The sequence below is a fragment of the Drosophila tropicalis genome, unplaced genomic scaffold, assembly GCF_018151085.1.
Source record: "Drosophila tropicalis isolate 14030-0801.00 unplaced genomic scaffold, ASM1815108v1 contig_443, whole genome shotgun sequence".
Lineage (NCBI taxonomy): Eukaryota > Metazoa > Arthropoda > Insecta > Diptera > Drosophilidae > Drosophila > Drosophila tropicalis.
In genome coordinates, this window is record NW_027172907.1 from 4,588,335 (window position 1) to 4,606,924 (window position 18,590).

An 18,590-nucleotide genomic window follows, 5' to 3' on the forward strand; every position below is an offset into this window, starting at 1 on the left:
ATTAACAACAATTTAAATGCCAGCCACAAGCAGCAGCTAATTTAAACAAAAAACAAAAACAACTACACTAAAACAAAAAACAACAAGTCTATATATATATATATTTAGGAATAATGTGTAATCTATGGTTTTTAAAAGCAACAAAAAGAAACGAAAAAAAAATCTTAGTAAAAAAAAAAAAAAACAACAAAAAATCAATATTTGTAATATTATACTAAAACAAAACAAAAATAAAAAAGAAACAACAAGAAAGGCGTATTTATGTATTATGTATTTTTAAATGAAATTATTAACATTTAATATAATATAGTAGATTATATACACTTGCATGCATATATATAGATATACATTTATGTCTATCTATGAATATATCTATATGTATATATATACTTAATATATATATATATGTATATGTATACAAAAATATAAAATATTATGTAAATCAATTTTCAGATAGGTTTGTAATTTTCTATATAATATTCGTACGTAAGTTTTTGTGCAAAACTAAAAACAACAAAACAAAAAAAAACCAACAAAATCGAAAAAAGAGAAATGATTGAAAAAAAAACAAAATAAAGGAAAAATTACTTTTTGGCAATTTAATTAACATGATTGTTGTTATTAATTAATTTAAAATTCCTCAAATTCTGTTCTAGAAACTTGTTATTTAAAAGATGTTTGCACTGGAACATGTTTTGTATTTGTAAGTTTTTAAACTTTTAATACATGGAAAATCGAAAATCATTTTTTATTTTCGAATTACGCCCCCCAGAAGCATTAGAGTTGTCGCAATTTCCGTTTGTTCTTGTTTCGCAATGACAACTCTGTGTTCTGTTCTTTTGCGGTAATGTCGCTTGGTGTCGCTTGGCGCTTGGCTTTTCAAAGCGCTCACAGCTGCCACCTGGGGGGATTGAAGCTGCACAGAGGTGCCATCTGGTTTCTAGTTTGCACATGTGTGTGATGTTTGTGTGTACGTTTGTGCTTTGCCATATGATTGCCGTCCTTGTTCATCAAATACGTTTAAAGGCCAAGAATAATTTGCTTGCCCTGTCCTTGGCCCCGCCATGCCTGCGTTGCCCTATCCCACTATCCCATTGCGGCGTGTATGCCAGTGTATGGCAGTGTGTGTGTGTGATGTTCGTGTGTATGTGCGGGCTTTTCTCGTCTTCTTCTACCTACGCCAACAACTTTTGCTACTCTTTACTGTGTTCCCGTTTGCGTTGGCCTACAGACCTAATTTTTTTTTCCGCCGTGCGTTTGTGTAGAGCGGCTCCCGTGCATAGTTTTTCCCCCTTACACATCAAATCAACACAAAAAGAAAGAGTGTAAAATACAAATAATAGAAAAAAGGCAAGAAAAGGGAAAGGGAAAGAATAACCAACAACTTTAACAAAAAAGCGAAAGTGAATCCCAAAAGAACCCAGAAGAAGAGAACCCAATAACAATTTCGTCGTGTGTGTGGGTGTGTGTGTATGCGTATGTGTGTTCGTGTCTATATGTGTATGGCATCATAACGGGAATGAGAATGCGAATGCTGCAAACCTAAAAATTATCAAAAGAAAAAAAAGAAATGTGCAATTTTTCCTCTGGATGAAATTGAAATACGACAAAATTGCTGCCATTACCACCTCTGCTGCTTGGTGCTGGTCGTGCTGCTGCCGTTGCCGCTGCTGCGCCTTTTTGTTGTGTCATAGAGAATTAGAGCAAGCAACAACAAGTTAAGTTCGCACCACACACACCTCACCTCACCTCACCCACCGCGCCACCCAAACCATCTGCCTACAACGCACCATATCTCAACATTTGTAAAGTAAATGTGTTTGTGTGCGCTCCCCCATATATATGTATGTACACATGTTTGTGTGTGTGTGTGTGTGTAATAGAGGAATTGCAATTTATAGGAAGAGCTTTTAGCTTGTTGCGCGCGTGCGACGTGAGTGCTGCTAAGGAAGAAGAAGAGCAAGAAGCAAAAGTCGGCGAATAAGAATCGCAGAGAAACAAACCAAGCAAACCAACAACAATAAAAAAAGAGAGAAAAAAAAAACAGAAATGTACAAAAAATACAATTTGCAATCAATTTTTTTTTTTAAATTCTCTTCTGTTTCTTTCTCTCTGCCCCCTATAAATATAGAAGTATATGGTTTTGTGAGTGTGTGTGTTTGTGCGCGAAAGAACACCACAAAAGCGAATACACAAAATAATAATAAATACAAAAACAAAAAAAAATATAAAGTATAAAAAAATCGCAAATGCGTTCGGCATCAACGTTTATATCTGTGTGTCTCAATGTGTGTGCGTCTGTGTTTGTGTAGAACGGGGAACGACGACGACAAGGAGAGCGCGCGCGAGTGAGTGAGTGAGAGAGAGAGGAAATAAGCAAAAAAAAAAATACAACAACAAAAAACACACACAACAACAACAATATATTATGCTGAAAAAGCTTTCGTCGTCGCAGCTGCTAGCACAGGCGGAAACTGTTGCTGCAGGCGTTGTTGGTGTTGTTGTCGTTGTCGTTGAGAGAGCGAGACGGAGAGAGAGCAAGATCATCTCAACATTATGAATCACACAATAAAAACAAAACCAACAACAACACAACACGCAAAATTCTTGTTGTATTTTTTTGTATATATATATTTTGCGAATTCTAAGCAAAGCACAACAAAATAAGAAGAGACAAGCGACAGACAAAACAGCGACAACAACAACAACAGCAACAAATTGGAAGAAGAAAATCAACAGAACAACAACCACAACATAATAGCACTTTTGCTTTCGCTTCCAACTGGTTTTTCGTACACCGAACAAGAGAGAGAGAGAAGAGAATTAACTTCCAGTTCGTCTTGGAATTCTGCCACCGGCTACGCATGCGCAACAACTCCAACAAAAACAGCAACAACAACAACATCGTCTGGCTGCTGCTTACTGCATGAAAGGTAAAACTCCTGCGTCTCTTTCTCCCCTAACCCCCAACCTCCCTTCGACCGTCCTCTGTTGGTTCTGCTGCCATCCCAATAACCAAGTCTTTTGTCTAGTTGGTTGAGCTTTTGAGCGTCGCACAGTGACCAGTTACTGGCAAAAAAGACATTACCTAGATATCGTTTGAATGCTATCACTTTAAAATTAAAAAAAGTGAAATACTTTTATTTATTAATAAATATTTTCCATTTCTATGATAATTTCTTAATTGTAAAGTATTAACGAAGTTACTAACGAAAGGGCTTCAAATTTAATTTACGCCAAAAACTTTTTAAAAATTTACCACTATGCATTAAGATCCCTGTCGATGTCTCTCTCTCTCTCTTCTTTCCTTGGGGTTGGAATTGAAGTTGAATGAAGTTAATTAAAGTTTTCGAGTGAAGTAAATTTAATGATGACCCGCCAGGCCCAACCAGTCAGCCCTTTATAACGAAACATCATGACACACACATACATACATACATACATAGATACAGACACACACAGATACGCCCGTATAAATGTGTAAAGGGGGGAAAAAGTTGGCACTCGTTCAGATTGTTCAGCAATGTGAGAAAACAGGATATGTTCAGATCTTCTATGATAATTGGAACACAAATTTTAGTGATCTAAAGCGAGATAAAGAGAGAGAGAGAAGGAAACTTAATCGAAAAGCTTTTTTGGTTAAGTTTAAGTTGGAAAGATCTGGGAAGGAATAGTTTCTTGTGCGTTTCTTTGTTCTAAAAAAATATTTATATGCTAATGAAGCTCATAACCAGGTTATACGAGACTTGAGGGACTTTTTATTGTTCCTAAATTAAAGTTAGAATATAGAAATAAGGGAACTCCTATTACAATGAAAGCTTCTCTGGGTGGACAATAAATTTCAATTCCAAGTAAATCTCACTAAATCTTTCCTAAAAATTATTTCTTAACTTTAAATACATATAAAATAATTACAGAAAAGTAAAACATTTGATACTTTCAACTGTTGTTTAATGAGTGTTCCCTAAAATCTAATATTTTATAGATATTATGGATCTATCATTATCCCATATATGTATGTACATATGTAAGTTGACTACACAAACTCCGAAATATATCATAATTTGCATTCCAAACCTTTTCCAAAAAGATTTGTACAGATTTTCTAAGTTATTATTGTTGGGGACACTTATGACATTTATCTGAGAGAGTTTTTAGTCAATAAGATGCATATATGTACATATGTACACTCATGATGAATATAATAGGTACACCCCTTAAAATTAATTTTTTTTGACTTTAAATTAGCACAACTTTTTTTCTTTTACCTTAATCACCAAAATTTAAATGCACATTTGTTTATTGAACATTTGTGTATTGTTCACCATAATTTGGAAAAGAAAAATTATTTTATTCAAAAGTTACAACAAAAAATATGAAATTTCAGAATTTCGTGCTTGATGAAAATAATAGGTACACTTTAATTGACTAAGTTTTATTTTTTTTTTTTTTGGTTTTTAAATCACTGAAAATCTATTTTTGTTTCATTATCTGATTAATATGGAATGTATCCACCTTAATTTTGCCGTTACTTTTCTCATCCGACTGGGAATACTCTTAATCAAAGCTTGGCAGGACTCTGTCGAAGTCTTCTTCGACGCACTCCCACAATTGTCGGTTGTTGCCACTTTTTTCTGTTCGAGACTGATCCTATAGCTCACCCCACAAGTTATCGATGAGATTCAGATCCAGGGACTAAGTGGGCTAGGTGAGAACGACCACTATATTGACCTCTAACCAAGTTTTTAAAATTTTTGAGGTGTGTTTTACGTCGTTATCCTGTTGATAAACCCACCACAGGGACTTTTTTTCCTCTAAATATGCTAGCATAATATTTTCCAGGACATCCCTATAGTCAGCTGCTCCCATCATGTCAGATATTAGGAATGTTGGATAGTGTTCTGACCAAGACAAACAACCCCACACTATAATATTTTTAACACCATGCACCACTGTAGCGGTGATCAAAGTTTTTGGTTATAGGGCGCCTTAAATGTTAGGAACAGTCATTTCCGAAAAGATAAATTTTAGTTTCGTTGCTAAGAAGGATATTATGCAGGTTTTTTTGAACTTCAGATGCTGCCCATGTGAAGTAGTCGTTAAGAAATCTTTGCTACATGATCAAATCTTTGGTTCGCATCAAAGGAACCCTTCTTTCGATACGAACTGATAGATTAGCCATTTGTAGTCATATCCTAATTGGAAAAACATTAATATCATTGTCCATTTTGGATCCAATGGCTCTCAAGGACTGGAAAGTGTCCGAATTTCCTAGGTTAGGAGTGGTTTTCTCTTGACCCAGTTAGTCTCGTGATCTGAATCTCATCGATAACTTGTGGGGTGAGCTATAGGATCAGTCTCGAACAGAAAAAAGTGGCAACAATCGACAATTGTGGGAGTGCGTCGAAGAAGATATCGATAGAGTCCTGACAAGCTTTGGTTAGGAATATGCCCAACCGGATGGGAAAAGTAATGGTAAAAATAAGGTGGATACATTCCATATTAATCAGATAATGAAACAAAAATAGATTTTCAGTGATTTGAAAACCAAAAAAAAAAAAATAAAACTTAGTCAATTAAAGTGTACCTATTATTTTCATCAAGCACGAAATTCTGAAATTTCATATTTTTGTTGTAACTTTTGAATAAAATAACTTTTCATTTCCAAATTAAGGTAAAGAATACACAAATGTACAATAAAGAAATGTGCATTTAAATTTTGGTGATTAAGGTAATAGAAAAAAAGTTGTGCAAATTTAAATTAAATTTTAAAGGGTGTACCTATTATATTCATCATGAGTGTACATATGTATGATTATACATTTAGAATAAATAACTCTCCCTAAAAAACTTTTCCACAACTTTGAAAAGGGTAAAGTCGATAATTAGGATGGTTAGATAAAAATATAAAAATAAATACATATGTACATATGTATGTATAGACAAAAGCTGTGATGTAGTTGAAATGTAATGTAATAGCTAAAAAATAAAGAAATAAATCGTTGACCTTGACCTAAGCTTGACCCTGACCCAATTTCGTTTATTTTCCTGTTTACATGACTCCATGCCATATTTGACCTTGACCTACTGCTCTAGATGTCTTCTACTAGCAGCTAAATTGACTTTTAATGGCCTAGAACTTGACCTTAACAATTCAATGACAACTTTTTTGCTAATAAATTTCTCTTCTTCTTTCATTTTCCCTGTATCTTATCCAATTTTATTTGCAGAGTTTTACAAAAAGATATATTACAAAACTACTACAGTTACCTGCCCATTACGGAAACTACAAACTACGCATCACAACGAATTGTACAAAAACACAAATAATTAAAAAAAAAAAAATAAAAACTATATAGAAAATGGATAGCTTTAATGTGCCCTTGCTGGCGGAGAGTAGCAGCAGCAGCAGCAATAATGCCAGTAATTATGCCCAGCAACAGCAACAACAACAACAATTGATGCCCCATCATCATAAAGATCAAATGTTGGCTGCTGGCAATGCACCAACATTAATGCCATTTTATCAGCATCATCAGCAACATCAGCAGCAGCATCAACAACAACAACAACATCATCAAAAGGATAATGTTAATGGAACAACCGAAAATTTCTCCAACTCTATAGATGGGAGTCAATTGGAAGATGGTGGCATCTCATTGAGTGGCCTATGTGAAAGAATGTTTGCCAGTCCAAATCCTCATAGTAATAGTAATAATAATATGTCATTAAATAATAATAATAATAATACAAATAATAATAATGTTGATAACAAAGTAATTGCCACCTCATCAACTATCGTTGTTGCTGGTGGTGGTGGTGGTGCAAGTGGCGGTGCAGTAGGATCTACTAGTGGTTCTGCTGTTATATTGGAATCTGTTCCAATGCCTTCATTTGCCAATCTATTATTTCCACAAACACGTCAACAATCACAATCATCAACGAGTGAGGCTTTAACTGGCATTGATCCAGCTCTAATACAAAAGCAACAATTGCAACAGCAGCATCACCAACAGCAGCAACAACAACAACAACAACAAGTTCCTTCAGCTCTGGCATCAACAATTGCAATTGCAGGACCATCAATAGAATATCATCAATTGAAACCTATGGAAGTGGTTCATACAAATACAAATTTTCTAACATCAACAACAGCGCAGTTATTAGATTTTGAGCAGCCAAAAGATGATAATCAAATAACAACAACAACAACAACAGCAATAACAATAAATGCAACAGGCGCATCAGCAGCACAACTGCAACCACCACCACCACCAACAACAGCATCAGCGTTATTAGCAACATCTTTACCATCAACAACAACAGCAACAACAAACACTGCCAACAATAATTTGAATAGAAGTCAAAATCAACAAATGCGTTGCTCATTACACAGCATTGAGGAATTGGCAGCCAGTTCATGTCCTGTTGCTGCTGCCCCCTCAGCAGCGGGGAAAGCCAGACCAACAACACCAATTGCAATTGCCACAGCAACCACAACAACAACATCAGCAGAAGCAGGAGCAACATCATCACAACAACAACAACAACAATTGCCACAAAGTGGTTCACATAGCATTGGCGGCGGTTCTGGTGGTGGTTCGGGCTCTAATCTTAGCTCCGATGAGGAATCCATGTCGGAAGATGAATTCGGCTTAGAAATCGATGATCAAGGAGGTAAGTAATCGCAATTATTATACTTTCTTTTGGGATTGAATTGATTGAATTGTTGTTTCTCAATAATTAAAACAAAAATAAATATAAACTACGACGACTTTATCAATAACTAAAACGACAGAAAAAAGAAAACTAAAACAAAAAAGCTATGATATTTCAAAGAACAAATTAAGAAATCGAATGAAAAAAAAAAACCGTTTTCGTGGAAAATCAATTGAATCGTGTTGAAGAAAAATATTCAAATAAATAAAAATATCAAAACTAATACCAATTGAAAAGGAGTTCAAAATAAAAGGAGTGCCATAAAAAAATACAAATAAAATAAATTTATATAGAAAAAACATTTGCAATAATGTTGCAAAAATGAAATTTTAACCAATTTTAATGCATTTTTTTTTTATAAATAATGATAAAAAATTAATAAGTATAAACAAAACAATAATTACAAATCGTGTAACATTAAAAGCAAAAATAATGCATTGAAAACATATAATATAGAAATATTTATATATGTATATTTCATGTCGTGATAAACGAAATCGAAATAATGAATTATCGATTGCCATTGATTTGTGGTATCTATCGAAATAATGGATAAGGCTACATAAGTTTTAAAGCTCATAAATACATATTTCCTTAAAACGTTTCTTTGCTTTGGTTTTATATTCAATTACCAGACCATTTACTTATATTGGTTCAATTTGAAAAATATAAACAAAAGATTACTTTATGGCTCAGGTCCGAGAAACTTGAAACTCTCTACTTTTTTCTATTTACCTCAATTTATTTTGTTCGAGTCAATAACACAATTCGAACGATGATAATAAATTTGTCATCTATATAAATATTTGATCTATAATTAAAGCATTATTTACATTTGCTAGACATCAAATTGATGTCTTGTTCATGGTTCTTGATCGTCTTCAATCGTTGCAAGCGCCAAGTGCATTGCTAAGTGCAACTCGGTTGTCTCCTCGATATAAAGAAAATCAACAGCATCATTCGTATTCCTAGCCCTTCCCTCCTTTCTTCCACCTATCCACCCACCCACCATCATCACCACTTTATAGTGTATTCCTCTTTAGTTTTTCTGTACATATGTGCCTCATGTCGTCGGCGTCGTTGTCGTCGTCGTCGTCATCGGATGCAGCCATAAAAATCCATTTAAAATGTCTATAAAAAAGCAAACACATAAAAAAAGAGGAGAAAAAAAAAAAACGAAACAACAAAAAATTCAACTAACCTACTTTCGGGGAGGTTCTATCTGTCTCTGTTGGAATGCTAAATGAACAAGAAACTATATATGCATAGTTGGGTGGAGGAATCCATTTACCGAATCGACAAATTATATACACTTTTATATGTGATTGATAGTGTAATTATCAATTTAATATCAAATTAACATTTTTCAATCATAAAATACATTTATGATTATGAAATTAAGAGTCAAAAATATATAGCTTTCTAATAATCGTTATCGATAATTAAGAAAGAAATTTTATTCTCCCATTTCTTTTTAACTGAAAATTAATTATTAAAAAAAATAAACCCCTAATAATCGTTGTCGATAAACTTAAATCTTTAAAAAATAGTGCAGAAAACACAAAAATTTATTTTCTCTATTGGTTTTTAATTAGGCAACTTTTATTTTTCTAAAACATAAGGAGTCATAAACGTTTTCGATACACATTAAACATTAAATTTGTATATTTTTATTCACTTGTATTTAGATAAATAAACCATTTAGTTTTTTAATCTATCTCTCTTGTTAATAATCGTTATCGATGATTGAAAACCGCAACTTTGGTAGCAATAAACTTGGAAGTAATTTTGAATTATGGCTAAGAATGTTTAGTGATATTATGTCAAACTCTTAGAGTATACAAATGTAAAACAGTAAGAAAAAAAGCAAAACACATGATGACTGTCTGTTTGTCCGTCAGTCAGTCAGTTAGTCAATTTGTTTGTCTGTCAAGCAGCGGGCCAGGCAGGCAACAATCAACAGAACAGACAGATAGATCATGATGTTGTTGATGATGCAGTTGCAGTTGCAGTTCCATAAATTGCTGAGTCATATATGCAAAAATAAAATGCACAAAAATAAAAAGAAACTTAAAAAAACACACACACACACACACCATAAAAAATTTGCTGACATTCAGCAATGTCAGTTAGCAGTCCCCACAACGTCACCCTCCTCCTCTGCCCTGTTTGGTTTTTTCGTTGCTGCTGTTTAAGTAGATATATTTTATGTGCAACCTTCAATGCCACACTTCAATTATGTGGCATGGCTCTCTGTATGTGTGTGTGTGTGTGCATACCTAAAAGTGCAGCTTAGTTACATTCATCCTTCGAAAGAGGCAAGAAATATGGAGCAAGGTCTTGGCGTTTAGGCGTTAGAATTTAGGTCAAGAGCTCATGTTGCCGCCGCTGATGTTGCAGTTGTTGTTATTGTTGTTGCAGTGGCCGCTGCCGTTGCTGCTTGTTTTCTAATATTGGAGATTGGGCACAAGGATGGCGTATACAACAACGAACAAAAACAAAAACAACAACAGCAAAAGCAAAAAAAAAGCGAAATTGCATAGAAATTTGAAGGTCATTGTGTGCATCAACACAAGCGAGACAAGTTCTCTCTCTCTTTCTTGTTTGCTAACTCACTTACTCTCCTTCTCTCGCTCTTTCTCTATTCGTGTGTGTGTGTGTGTGTGTGTTCTGCCTCAGTTGATTTTATTTGCCGCCGCCGCCCACTTGCAGCAGCGTCGCGCTTTGCCGGCTGACATTGACATAGATTGCAACGAAGCGTCGCTGCTGTTGCCGTTGTTGTTGTTGCTGTCGCCGTCGTCGTCGTCGTCTATGCGCACCTCAAAGGATTTAAAATGGGTCAAAGTCAGCCAGCTTGTTGCATTTTATATAGCAAACGAGGTCAATAACGACGCAAATTGGGGCATGACATTGGACGACTATAGATTTTCGCTGTGTGTATGTGTGTGTGTGTGTGTTGCAAGGTTCTTCTAATTTATTTGTTTAAAGGTTACAACCAACTCAAGGACCACGACATTCATATATGTATGTATATTGCATTATCCTGTCTTCGTCCTTGCTGTGCGTTTTGCTTCTAAGGTCGTTTGAAATAAAAAAAAAATATATATGCAAATTATGTCTGACCTTCCCAATGCTAATATCGACGAGAGGATACATACATATATGCTGGTTAGTATTTCGTTTCTACTTTACTTTCTTTCCAGCTTTGATTTGACTTTGAATGGGGATTTTGTTGTTGTTTAGTCTTGCTTTTTCTTTAACTGTTTGCCATTGGCCAGGTATTTAAAAATGTTTGGATAATTCTTCTACATGGCGCATTTTGCTTAAAGCCCTTATCTTTAAAAGGTTGTCCTTTTGGTAGGCGCCCAAAAGTATGCAGTGAACAGTTTTTTTTCATTTAATTTATTAATGTCTTAAGCTTATTATTTGTGACAAAACAAAAAACACATTGACATGTTTTATTTTAAATTAAAAATCGTAAAAACTCCAAGTAAACTTCAAAAGAAGTCAGAGAATAAGGTTTTTTTTTTTTGTCAAAAAGAATGTGAACTTCTAAATTTATAGGTTCGTTATGCTTTCTACGTATAAATGACTACGTATAATTGTTTTACTCAAACATTATATTATCTGTCTTTATTGGGAAACATTGTCACATTTATTATGTCCTAAGTATGATATTATAAGCCGATAAAACGAGACCCTGAGACCAAAGTAAATCTTTGAGCAATGTCATTTTACTTATTTCTCTTTAAATTAATATTATAAATAGATTCGGTGTTAGGGTTTCTATCTTTATAGTTTACTTAGCTGGGCAAGCTCACAAAAACTCTAAAAACGATCCAACTATACTTAATTCTAACTATGGTAGTACTTAATATTGATTAATTAAGGATTATTTTATTATCTGCAGTTATGTCTAAAGTTTTTATGCAGAAAAATAAATCTGAATACTATCAGTTTACTATTGACTTTAAGATATAAGGTTAAAAAGCATTTTTTAGTATTTTATTTTAGCCTTGGAAATAGTTTTTAAAGAGCATTTGTCTGTAAAATGTAAGAAATAAAATGTTAAGAACAATTGGCTATTAAAATGGGAAATTAAATTTTAAAAAACGTTTTATAAGCTATTCAAATTGTTCATTTAGACTGGAATATGCCTAATATACATACATATAAGTATATATGTATATGCAATGGAGCTTATTGCAAGCATTTTCTAAAGGTCAATTAAGATAGAAAGTTAATAGGAAAGGGATGTCCCATTTGAAGATCAAAAATTTGTTGCCTGATTTTTCATAGTTTTAGCCTATATTGATTGCATAGGGCATTAAATGATTGAAGTAAAGCGGAGGAACTTCACAGTCATTAAGGTTGAGAGACAACTAATAACCCAATTACTATGCCCACTTAGTTAAACAATTTGCAAACAAACAAAATGTTAGAATGAATCCCCGCCGCCGCCTCAACGTTCCATCGCCCCACCGCCCTTTTTTTTTATCAGCCTTAACTAGCCACACCGCCTTCGATTGTTCCTCGTCTACTCCACCTTATGATTGGTAATTGCTTTCCATTAGAAGCCAAGTATTATTATTGTTCATTTGTTTCGTTTCAACGCGTTTTTCCAAAGGCGAAGGGCGGTCGAATTTAACCAATTTGATATTCAGTATTCCATCCTTGATTGCATTTACAAGATTTCTGATCGCTTGACTAAACCCAAAATAATGTGTGTGTGTGTGTATGGCTAGGTGTGTGTTCAATTACAAATTTGCGGTTTGCCATTGTGTGTTATAGTAAAGAACTTGGTGAGAATTGAAACAAAAGAACTTAAAATAAAATAGAAAAGTGAATGACCAAACTGGAGGATAAATAGAATGTGAGGGATTTTTATTTGTTTCAAGTTCTCTTTATTTTGTAGTCGTATTGTTGTTGTTGTCTCATTTTAATTTCAATTAATTGCTAATTGCTGTCTAATTGGATTTGTTAAACTTTTAATTTAAAACAACAAATACCAAAATTACTATTATTTCAATGAGAAAATAATAAGAGATAAAAGAAATAAACAATGTCACGAAATATTCGAACAATCTATAATCCTAAAAATTGTACAATAAAAAAAAGGGCACATTGATAATTTTTCCCTTCTTGTTAGTCATCATATGATGCTATAATTAGTCACCAAAAGGTAATCGATTATCTTATTGTTATACCAGTCTTTAGTTGGTACTTTCAGTTATAATTTAAGTTACTAATGACGTTCTAATAAAGGCAAATAATCATGGTTTAATTCAATATTCCATAGCTGATAGCCGACATATGATTCATATACAATGTTCGTCATCTGCTATCCGGAAAAGTTATCGAAAGTATTCCAGTCTTAGGTATAGTGTTGGTGACATTATTTTATTTCATCAAAGTGGAAGAAAGAGTTTCAATTGGGATAACTCTACATACATATTTGATGCATTTATTATTCAGTTTGACTAAGAAAAAGAACTTGGAAATGGTTATGCAAACTTTTCTTTGGAATTTCTATTTGATTGTACACAAATTTCTTTAGATTTCTATTAGGGATCAGTGACAATCGATTAATTTCCCATTTCTATCCATGATTGTCAGTGTTAAACAATTCAAAAAGAAAATGCTTCAGATGACATTTTAGTCTTCCTGAGAACTTGGGGAAGATAGTTATAGAAATTTGTCTTTCCAAGACTTTTTTCTTTCTTTTTGAATAGTGACATTTTTGATAATTGATTATTAAATCGATAAATTTTATTTCAAATAACCGTTTAACCGTTATAATCTTAAATTAAATTCTCTGCTCTCATCGATTAAACTGAAACTTGAACTAAATTTTATATGTTGGTTTGTTTGTTTTTGTTTTTTTTTTTTTTTTTTTTTGCATTTTCAATTTGTATGATTTGCATTTTAGTTTAGTCTGTGTAGTTGTAGTTGTTGTTGTAGTAGTAGCATGTTGCATTATTATTTTTAATAGTATTACATTTTGATTGCTGTTAACCTTAAAGTTGAATCAAAAGCGAATTGAATATGCCATTGAGAATGAGTCTCAGTGTCTGGGGCGGGCGTCTCCAACATGTCTCTTGCTCTCTCTGTCTTTCTATCTGTCTCCATCTCTGTCTCGTTCTTCGTCTGAGTTTCTGAGTGGAAAAACTGTGCTAATGGGTCGCCAGTTGACCCTGTGCTACATATTTCTGGGCAGAGAGTTGATGTTGTTGCTGCTTTTGTACTAATTTTATTTTTCCTTTTTGCGCTTTTTGTTTTTTTTTTTTTTTTGCATTCTGTTTATGCATTTGCATTTGCAATTGCAATTTTCAGCCAATGGACGAGACGGAGATAGCGACAGCTCTACAATTGATGGGGAAACAGAGAGAGAGAAAGATAGAGAGAGAGAGCGCACATTGATTTTCCTCTTATGTGTGTGTGTATATACCCTGACCTAGTTACATTTATGCATTATTTATATATATATATATATATACAAATACATTTATATTGTATATATTTTTTGCATCTTGTTTATTTGTTTGATTTATTGACAGTTAAAGTTTCAGCGGCTGGTGCGTCATTTAATTTAATTCAATTTTATTAATTTTTAGAACAATTAATTTTTTTTATCTCTCCCTTTTTGCTCTACTCTTCATCTCTTGTTGTGTGCCCCTTTATGTAAGCTGTTGTTTATAATAGTTGAGAAGTATGTAGATGTGTGTGGATTCCCAGATCCCAAGCATGGAATTGGTAAACAGAAAACAGTTTGAACAACTAACTTGTTTTCTGACCACCCTGCTTGTCTCTTGTTTCTCAAAAGAACTCGCTTAGATCTCGCTGGACTTTTTAATTGATCAAATTGAGTCGGATAGAATGGCATTATCATAAAAACAAGTGCAAAAACCGATTACCAAGCTCCCTTGATTTCCATCTAGACCCACTAGCTGATTGGTTCTTTTATACAATGCCCAAAGGGTATACCAAAGTCGTAGTCAACAATAAAATATCTGCAACTTGTAATTGCTCAATACGTAACACGTTTTATTTGTCTGTTTTTGTTTTTTCTATTCTTTTTCTATAGTATTTTGTCCAGTTTTTTTTTTCTGTTTTGATGCTTTGTTTTGTTTTCCTTTTTTTTTTTTTTTTTTTGTTGATGGTTTTCATTCTTTTGCTTGATTTGGTGTTTTTGTTTAGTTTTGTTTTTATTTTTTTGCGCTGTAACAAATTGTCCAAACTCTTTTTTCGTTTCGTTTCGCTTCGTTTCTTCTTATCTGCTAATAAGGTTGTGTGTTTTCACTTATCACTCTTGGCGTATACGTAATGATGAGAATGTTTTTGTTTTATATTACGCATACGTCATGTGTACACATATAACAACTAAATAAATGCCGCTACTCTTAGATAGTGAAGAGAAGAGAATTACATACAAATACATACATATAAGTATACAGATGTATAAATAACTATTCACTTAACCTGAATTTTTTATCCCTATATAAAGTTAATACCAATATTACATATATGATTTTTCATATAAATTCTTTATACAAATCATTTGTTTGAGCATTGTTGTGATTTTCATTTCCAAATCTATATCAATATAACTGGATGAGTCAAGATCACAATATGGCTTAGATTTGAAAGCCAATTTAGAGGCTTGTTATAAATGATATTTATATGTTCTCTGATTAACAATAGTTGACTTAAGAAGTGGCAATAAATTAGCTTAATGTTGAAATATTATCAATTTTATGATTTATATTAGAAATGTCACATGTCAAAGGAATGTCTGTATCCCTGAACGTATCATCAATTCGACTAACATCTTACACTAACTGCATTATCTTTGTAATCATCTATTATTCTTGTTACCATCATTCGTCTGTATTTTTATAATTTTAAAATGAAATTATATAAGTATCGTCTTATCCCTTGGTTTACAATTCTGCAACTGAATCAAATGTCAATAATCTGGGCTAAAACCTTTAAATATTTTTCAAGAGCCATAAAAATTTTGATTTTACTCATCAAGGGCTTGAAAAGATCAATTTAAATAAAAGCTTTTCTTTCATATTTTTGAAATACTGTAGCTGATTCAATAATCGTCAAAGTCGAACTAGAATTTTTCGCCATCCATATATACACACATACAAATACAATAATATACATACATATATCTGTACAAATGTGCCTATAAAAAAAAAGTTAAAAATGTTTTGCACCCATCCACGCACACACACACACACACTCACAAACACAAACACACTTGAGCACACACAACTAACTAGAAAACCCTCACGCATTGAAAGCTTTTTATACCATGCAATACCCTAGAGAAAAGGTATTTTAAAATCACTCAATTGTATGTAACAGGCAAAAGGACTTATCGATATAGCAACTGATATCTTAGAGAGTATACTAGTTAGATTGACTAAATTTGAAAATCTTAACTGATGTTTCGAAGAAGAATTTACTCTAACAACTTTATTCAGTCTTATTTTAAATACTTATTTGTTTCGTTGCATGGTATAATGTAGTCGACGCAGTAATTTACCCTTACTTCATTTCGTTTTATGGGAGAGCTTTTGCAGCTTATGCATATAAATGTGTGTGTGTGTGTGTGTCTATAAGAGTTTTGCGCGTGCATAGTTGAGGCGCCACATTGCCGCCCGTTGCGCTGCAAAAGCAAATAACAGCAGCAGAAGCGATCCTCTCGTTTTTGCTCTCTCGCCGTCGCTCTTTCTCTCCCTCTCTCTGTTTTGGGCGAAAAGATAATAGCGTAAAGTAAATAAAGATACAGAAAAAAGCTCTGTGTGCAAGCGTAAATGCAAACTACAAGGAAACAGATACAGCAACAGCAACAACCACAACAACAATAAGCAACAGCAAGAACAACAACGGCAAAAAGAATAGCAGCCTAATGTGAGCTTTTTTCTGCGCTAAAGCTTCTTCTGTCGTCGTCGTCGTAGTTGTTGTCGTTGTCGTTGGCGTTGTCAGTTTGTCGCCCAAAACAAGCAAAACAAGAACAACTTGTGTGTGTGCAGTTTAGGTAAATAGAACGACGCCAACAGCGACGCAACTGCTCTGCTGCTGCGTCACGCATGCTGATGCCTGGCTGATAACTTTTCAATGAGAGTTGCCCGCCCATCAGGCAACAGCAGCAGCAGCAGAGACGAGTGTGGGCGGGGCGGGTGCTGCCATTTATTACCCACCTTATCGCCCACAGACTTTTAATTTGCTTGATCCATTACAGGGAAAATATTGCTGAAATTGCATTCCTGTTTTATTTAATTTTTTTTTTTTTTTCTCGTATTCTTTCGTATTTTTGTTGATATTTTATTTACATTTGGTTTTTTTTTTGTTGTCTGATTGGAATTGTTAAGGCAGGTCCAAGTTTTTTCGGGTGAAATTGGGAGAGTTTATTTACAATAATTTATGACTTTGTTTATACTCGTCATCTTGGCATAAAAAAACAAAAAGGGCAATACAAAAAAGGCTTTGACATGAGAAGAACATATAAATACGTGACGGATTCTTGTTGGATATAGAAATTTATCCATTTCTTTATTTATAAACTCTTTTAAATAAGTACTTAGAACTTATGTCATATATTTTTTGTTTCTTCTTTTTGTTATCGAAAGTTTACGAACCGTAGATTATGTTGAAAGATTTGCCAAAAAGTTTAGTTTATACTTTGAAAAAGGACTCTTCACTTCCAAGAATGAATTTACGCAATGTCTTTCCTAAAACTAATCAAAACATAAAAGAAAAAGTCTTTTTGAAGACATTTTTATTTTCATTTTGAAATATTTAGTTCCCGATTTTGTATGACTTCAATCTTAAGTAAATTAAGAGAGAAATCGAAAACCTAAATTTTATGTTGGAAAATTACCAGTTTCGCAAGGAAATTTTTGATACATTTTGTAATTTGTGTATGTTCCTTAAATCGATCTATAAACATCACGATGATAAGCTTCGAAAAATTAAGAAATAAGAAAATTAAATTGAATTGTGAATTTTAAGTTTGTTTGAATAAAAGAATTCGATTTAACTTGATTTTCTTGGCATTCTTGAATTTGACAGTTAAGATCAAAAACATTTGAGCAAAAAGAGAATTGATAGCTGAAAGTTGGGGTGAGTCTTTTGTAAGTGGAAGTGCAAGTCCTTAGAGAGGGAAGCGAAATAAAAGGAAAGAAAAAGATAACAAATGATGAGAACACTGAGGAGAATTGCCTTTAACCGATCTTTTTTTCCTCGTAATCTTGAACTTTGACTTCAACTCTTGCCCAGTTTATTCCTATTCGTGTACTCTTTTATAAGGTTGTATAATTTGCAATTTTCAATTTTCCACTTTAATCCGTAAGAAACTGATTATCAAATCGAATGCGAGTTAATCCCCCTCCCTCCATAACCATACCTATTTCCATTTCCATCCATCCTCATAATATTCACATACAATTTGAAACAAAGCAACAACAGCAACAACAACACAGAGAAAACGCATTTGCACAATAAACAAATTGAGTGCCAAAAATCTTTTACAACATAGTCTCTACCCGCCTCCTCCTTTTACCCTGCTTTTGCTCTCTACTTTTTCCCTCCGCCCCTTGAAAAATAAAATAAAAATTGATTTCAAAAATGAACGCACCAGAAAGAAGAAAAAAACAAAAAAAAATTTACGCAATTTGTATGCGATATGTACGTACACACACACACCACAGAGACAAACTTACATACACATGCACACACACAAGCATACATTTAAAACGATTATGTAAGTGCACGTGAAAAGCAACAACAAATATATATAATATAAATACATATATATATATAATGTTGTCGGCTAAGGAGAGGAACCAAGCAAGAAG

The 18,590-nt window shown here is 33.4% G+C and overlaps 1 protein-coding gene across 1 annotated transcript in view; it reads left to right on the forward strand.

Moving 5' to 3' along the window:
- Window positions 1-1,200: 1,200 nt before the first annotated feature.
- The window catches only part of ftz-f1 (ftz transcription factor 1), a 59,432-nt gene continuing 42,042 nt past the window's right edge, over window positions 1,201-18,590 (forward strand). Inside the window, exons 1-2 of the mRNA XM_068286193.1 lie at window positions 1,201-2,933; window positions 6,231-7,677. Coding sequence (XP_068142294.1) covers window positions 6,363-7,677 — 1,315 coding nt within the window. The 5' untranslated portion in view covers window positions 1,201-2,933; window positions 6,231-6,362. The remainder of the gene's footprint in view (window positions 2,934-6,230; window positions 7,678-18,590) is intronic.